Here is a 7,000-nt window from a genome sequence, read left to right on the forward strand (position 1 = left end):
AGCAGCAGGAGTATCAATAGCAGATGGACAGAAGGTTTGATATCCAGAGGAATATCAAACCTGGATGGAAGTGAACAGCGCTAGGACAGGCCATGCCCAGCATGTGAGAGCAGAATTCCAGGGAAAGGAGGGGATGGAGTCTACTGGAGCCGATGAAGACAGGGAAAGTGCTGAATCAAGGCAGCAGCAAGGCTGAGAGCTCAAAGGAGGAGGGAGGAACAGTGCTGAAGTCAGAAACCCCTGTTTCCCCTAAAGGAACTCCAGGAAATATTTCTTTAAATTTGTGACAGTTCAGGAATAGTGCAATATTTATGAGTCAATATATAATTCATCCATTTATGAACTACCCTTTACCACATTATTAACATTACTTTTCCCTCTTCTTTTTAAGAAAAGACAGTGGACGTCATGATGCCAAGTCTCACATTTTTTTGTCTCCTGATTTTCCTTGGAGGTTTGCTGATATATGCATATAGAAGGTAATGTACATGTCTGGAAGACAGTACAAATTTCTGGTGAGAGAGAGGTCAGATTGAGGGCAAACAATCCATACAATGAATTAAAGTCAAGATCTCAGGTAAATTATGTTTACAAGAAGCACTTAATTGTGCATTTCTGACTATTCTTCTAAGGAGTGTTAGGTGTTAAGACCGAGTGTAAGACAGTGTAGTAGTTTAACTTGGCTGGCAGCCAGACACAACACAGCCACCCGCACTCCCTCCTTCCCCCCCCCCACCCAGGGAATAGGAGAGAGAATTGGAGGCGTACAGGTAAGGAGCCTTGTAAATTGAGATAAGAACAATTTAATAACTGGAGTAAAATATACAGCATAATATACAACATATATAAAAAACAACAATATATATATATAGTACTGTGCAGTCGGTGATGCACAGTACAATGCTCACCACTCTGATAGTGATCCCAGAGGAGCAAAAAGGAACCCCAAACCTGAAACTGTAATCCTGAAAGAGCAGGTTTATCATCCCATTCATGATACCAAAGATGACCTGTATTTGCCACATTGCCCAAATTCATTTCATAATCCATGGGTATTACTGAAAGCAGTCTTTTACTCTAAGCTGGACAGTTAACAAGAAATAGATAAAAAAAGGCAAGTCAGGCTGATGGAAGGAATTTGCTCTGCTGTACTCTTAGTACAGCAAAGTAATAGCAGTGGTTGTACACCCACCAACAATTAATGCAGCCAACCGCCTCCGTGCAACTACTTTTCTGCCTGGCTACATAGCTTTCCTATTGACATGGCAGAGAAAGTTTTCTTGAACTGAGAAAGAAATTTGTTTAGGCTGGGATGGTAACTCAAGATGCCTTAATATTTGGAAGGTGCAGTATGTAAATGTTATTGACATGGCAGAGAAAGCTTTCTTGAACTGAGAAAGAAACTTGTTTAGGCTGGGATGGTAACTCAAGATACCTTAATATTTGGAAGGTGCAGTATGTAAATGGAACCTCTGTTAAAAGTAAATCGATTATTTAATTAATGGCTAAATATTATTCCTGATTATGATAAAAGAAAGCGTCATGTGCTTTATCTTCTTTCAGTAAACAAAGACTCAAGGTACTATAGATATGAAAGAATTAATATAAAGTTTAGAATAAAAAGGTTCCCCTGGGGCAAACAAAATATATAATTGAAAGACATCTGCATCTAAATGCAAAACAATATTCTAGTCAAATAATGAGGGGTCACTGTCCTTAAGAGAGTAATTCAGCTGGTAGATCTTTTCCGTGGAAAATTTACATACTACTCAAAACCAACAGATAATCCTTTGTGATGAAACCAAAGGTTTTCATTGTTCTGTGCAAATACCATTCCTCTCAAACGAAAATTCTACTAGAACGCAGCAGCAAATAAGTTATAAGAAGTTTTTGATGCCGTGCATGCTCCTTGTCATCCAATGTTTCTTTCTTTGTTTATCGGACATTATAGATAATATTTTTAATTATGAAAAACACATATAGGGGCATTTTTTTAGCTATAGACATAGTAGCATGCCACAAACTCTTGCTTTGCTTGGGAGTCATATGTTTGTGCATATCCATACAGTTCTTCTAGATGTCTAGCAGGCTAATCACCAGTCAGGCCAAAGATGATCTGAGAAAATTGTTGAGAAAAATGTCTGCAATTAAACAAAAAAGAAAAAAATTGCTTTAGAAATGGTAGATGCCAGTCTAATTGGCGTATATCTTACAAAGCATTATGGACTGGTCTGTTCCTGCAGGTATTTTAGTCATGTGTCTATATCACTCTCTTGTAGATATAGATGCCTGGAAGTTATAACCATGCCTATTCCACATCCTTCAGATAATATCAAAACTTGGTTAGCTGCAGATGAGATTCACCACCAGGTAAAGTGTGTCTGTCTTTTTTCTCTCACCACATTGACATGTATGATATTACGTGTGATCAGAATGGTACAACATTACAATTAGAGCAGCATGTCATTTTTAAGAAAAACTGTGAAAAAGGTATGCACAATGTTTGTAATGAAGCCAGAAGAAAACAGAAAGCTTGTGGATGTTACAGGACAATGATCTCAATAGCCAGGGTGGAGAAAATCCTTGGGCGAATATTATCTCAGGTGTGTCTTAAAAAGAAAGCATACCCACACTCAATGGGACAACATGTTAACTCCCTGCAGAATAGTCAGTTATGGGATTTTACATGTATAAGCGTGTGGGCAAGTTACCAAAGGAAAAGTTTCTGTGGAGGTTGCAAGTCATTGGTTATGTTGTCATAAATGTGCATATCCTAATGCCAAATAAGAGGAAGCTCCACAATGCACGAAACAGGAACTACCCCAACTGTGCACCTACTGCAAAATAAAAACTTGTACAGAGATGTTTAACTTGGAAGAGCTGATGTGCTGTAAATTCAGATGCCAGATTATCTGATGGCAAATCACAAGTCTTTAGTCAACTGAGCAAAACAGAAAATAAATATTTGTAGTATTTGTGTGGCTATAATTAATGGAACCCCTTGGCTGGCACATTCAATGCTTCTTATTGCTGTCTGTCATAGGGTGAGTTAGAGGAAAAAATGCACTGGTCAGGCATTGGTCCAGATCCCTACAACTCTGGTGAAGCTCCACAGTAAACTGTGTTGCAGAAGGCATGGTAAGATGACCTCTTACCAGGTTCTTCTACAGCACATAATGAGAAGGTGCAGGTGTGCCCAAACAATTATTTTATTGGGGAAACATTACTGAATAAGAAAACTGTAATGAGGATTTTCTCCATCCTATGTACTCAAAACATTTGTTCAGAGCCTTTGCAGAATTTCTATTAATTTTAATCTGTCGTACTTTATTACTGTACTTACAATGCAATATCAAAATCTCTTCTAGTAGCACATTCAGCATGTAACTAACAATTGCCAATGTGAGCTCTTATGTCAACTTCTCTCCCAGGGGAAAAATATATGCCTTCCAATATTGTGTTTTTGTTTTTGTATGTGTATACCAACATGACGTCAAACTCTGACAGAAACCATGGACCATCTCAATTAATGAATCACAGTTTGAATTGTGAGGCAAGAGGAGTGGGTTCTTTTGTTTTACTTTACCTTCTCAAAGTAAAATTTATGGAAAAACTGATGTGCATATGCTATAGAATCATATTACAAACAAGAAGATTGAAGTATTTTGAACTTGCACCTGGAGTTCATTCCACAAACCTTGGGCTGGCTCCCAAGAGTAGTCTGTGTTCCTCTTCTTTACAGTCATCTCAGAAAAGAAAAGCCCAACAGTTCCAGAACTGGACTGAGGCCAAGTCTCTTACTCTCAAGATTCAGTGTCATTTCTATGACACTTCTGGCCAAAATTATTTGACCAAATTTGATCTAAAAAGTATCTTATTTGCCACTTTTTCTGTGCAAAAATCCTTTGGTGCCATTTTCACCAGTAATGATGTGCAAATTAACTAATAATTTCCCTTGTGGCCATCACATATGGACTAGCAGAATGTAAAGATAAAATCATCACCATAAAACTTATATTCTGTATCTCCCTCCACCCTAGAAATATATACACTCTTATATAGAGATCTTTGTAGCCAGTATATAAATAAAATATTACAGCAATAAATGGTCACCACAAAAAATATATTTAATATCACTATCAGAGAAAGAAGACATTTCTATCCCCAGACTATTACAAGCACTGAATATATCTTTGACAGGAAGACCTCAGCATAGCTGTGTAATTACTGTCTAGATGATTACAACACATGAGATGACAGTTGATAGCCCTTCTAGGAATGATAAATTGAACAAAACACATGGAACCTATCAGTATATCAGATATTGCTGACACCTGACATAGCAAAGGCATTGGCTTTGGACACACTGTAAGAGTTAAGAATGGTGTTGAGATAACCTGTTTTATCCAACAAATAAATATAAACCCTGAAAGCTAGATGGTAACCTTGTAATAAACTTTAAGTACATAGTTAAATCAGCCTGGAGGGTTACAAACAACAAAATTAGGGTTCAGAACAACTAAAGAAATATGCCTGTGAGCAACTTTTAGATTGAGAGAATAACTCATATGATGTCTGTATCTCAGTTATCACAACAGAATAAATAATTTGTACTAATCCCAGATACACCAAATAGATAGCATGGTTGTAACAATGTCTAGTATTTGGAATACCACTGAATGTAGATGTTGTGCATAATGTAATTTTTATCCAACAGAAACAAATGTCAATGCAAATGGAGATGCACTCAGAGATTACTCTGGGAATACCAGAAGAGAATGGAGATGAGAACGTTCAACAACAGAGATATTTGAAGGAGTCTGGATTGAAAGACCTGTAGGGATGAGATGCTTTTCTTATCGACATGCAAGAGTCGTCTTTCTGTGAGCTGAATAGGACTCTGACAGATCTAAGAATGGCTGATACTGAAGTTTGTCTGAACCTATATGGGTTGAAATATTTTGAGCTCTGACATTTGCATCTCTTAAAATTAACTGTCTCACAAAGGCAAAACATTACCTTGCAGTTTGTCTTTTAAGTACTACTGCTCTTCAGCCCAGTAAAATTGCAGCACCTCAGAAAATGTGATCTAATATTGAGGTCCACTTGGGTCAAAATGAAAGTAGAGTTAGCGTTCAATAATGCTGCAATTACTTCCAAGTACAGTCTGATAGATGAAGGCCTTTGAAGACTGACTGTTCATACAAATCCCATACTAACTGTTTAATATCTGATTGAAGTATTCATGAGAAATGACGGAAGAAATTAATGTTTCTAGGAACAGTAGCAGAAGCTCACAAGAGCTCTCTAAAGCTCAAAAAAACCCGACTTTCAGAGGCACTGCATTGTGTGAGCAGACACCAATCAGAAAGAAGAGTCAGGTGCGAAGACATAAGGTCTCTAAATGTGATGGACTTATTCATTTGCAGTTAGCAAAAGGAGAAAACTTTAGACAAAGTAAAGAAAACAATGTTTTCAACTGTATTTGGATTGTTTAAATAACTATAACTCAGAGAAGTTGAAGTTCAGAACTGACCAACTATTGCTATTTATTTTTCCCTGTCCTTTAAAGAAATCTTTTTTTCCATTTCTATGAGATGGTGAACTATGCCAGTTCATTCTGAGGCACATAACCAGGGTAGACTATTTGAACTCTTAGCTGACACAGTATTTATTTGTCTACAAAAGGAATATAAGGCCTTGATTTTGCAAGGAAGATGCTTCTTCAGACTTCTTTTGCAGGCAGGCAATGCAAATAAATGATGAACCTAATTTTCTGGAAGGCTTGGAAGCTACTTAAAAAATTTGTGCTTTCATTTCTGGTAAATTGTTTCTGTGTTCAAAATAATATTGATTGAAGAAAATATTTGATTCCACATGAAATAACATCTTTTGTATGATTGTAGGGGACGATATAAATTATGTTTGTGCTTTTTTGGAACATTTGATTTACAAGATACATTTCTGTGCAGAGTTTTGATTCACTTGAATATGCTTTTTTTGGTACAATATCTCCCTTACCATAGTGTAGAAGACTGCACTTTTTCTCCTTTAATACCAAAAATGGCTGGTAACATCTCAAGAACCCAAGCTGGAAATGCCTGAACAACAAAAGGACTATCATTGACTTTCTTTGCCGTAAGATCAAGTTCATGACCTCAGGAATAAAACAACAGGCAGCTTTAATAGCTAGTGTTACCTTTCCTGTGGAGCTGTATTTTTCACAGAAGGTAAGTGTAGCCTTACCTCTGAAAATCAGTGCTCTTCTCCCCTGTACTTGTCAGCCTGATACCTGTACAGATCATCAGAGAGAAGATAAATGGTACATATCAGGTACTAAATCAAGTTGCAGTAATGACAACTCCTGTAATGTCTCTTTCTGTGTCTTGTGTGCAGATGTGAAGACCAGCAATCAACTTAATAATTTTTCTCTTGGGTAGTCAGACACCATCACTGTGGGTAGATAAGGAAGTTTATCCCATCAGCCATGGTTCAGATATGTTTTTTCAGGAAGAGGAAAAATTAGAACTTCAGTTAAAAATCGTTACAGGAGGCATTTAGAAAAACAGGCGTCATGAACTTACAGATTCCTTTCTTGGTGAGGATATAGAACTGATATAATGAAATAATCAGAACATATGTGAACTAAGTGGAGCAGAGAAGTACCACACATTGGCCAAACACATCTGGAATCCAGACTTCATATAGTGAAATCAGGCCACAGTGAATATTATATTGTTCCCTAAAATATATTTTATATAGTTTTGGCTTGAATTGTTTGAAGCCCACAACCAGTGCCAGGATTTAAAATAAGATAGAGAACCTATAGATTAAAATAATTTTACTATTTTACCTGAAAATAGAATAATCCTTTTAGATTAAAATTTCTTTGCTTACCAGAGGCCTCAGTGTCAGCTGATACACACAACTTGCCCACTTGCACATGGCAGCCTGCAGAGACACACCACATAAAATGAAATATTGTAAAATCGGTTGTAGG

General features: G+C 37.0%; 1 protein-coding gene across 1 annotated transcript in view; it reads left to right on the forward strand.

Annotated features, from left to right (window-relative positions):
• Window positions 1–4,840, forward strand: part of LOC114819057 (interleukin-5 receptor subunit alpha-like) — an 18,509-nt gene extending 13,669 nt beyond the window's left edge. The window contains exons 8-10 of the mRNA XM_029087400.1: window positions 392–479; window positions 2,280–2,370; window positions 4,718–4,840. Of these exons, the coding sequence (XP_028943233.1) occupies window positions 392–479; window positions 2,280–2,370; window positions 4,718–4,840 (302 nt within the window). The remainder of the gene's footprint in view (window positions 1–391; window positions 480–2,279; window positions 2,371–4,717) is intronic.
• The last annotated feature ends 2,160 nt before the right edge of the window (window positions 4,841–7,000 follow it).

This window comes from Antrostomus carolinensis, unplaced genomic scaffold (genome assembly GCF_000700745.2).
Source record: "Antrostomus carolinensis isolate BGI_N321 unplaced genomic scaffold, ASM70074v2 scaffold2591, whole genome shotgun sequence".
Taxonomy (NCBI): domain Eukaryota; kingdom Metazoa; phylum Chordata; class Aves; order Caprimulgiformes; family Caprimulgidae; genus Antrostomus; species Antrostomus carolinensis.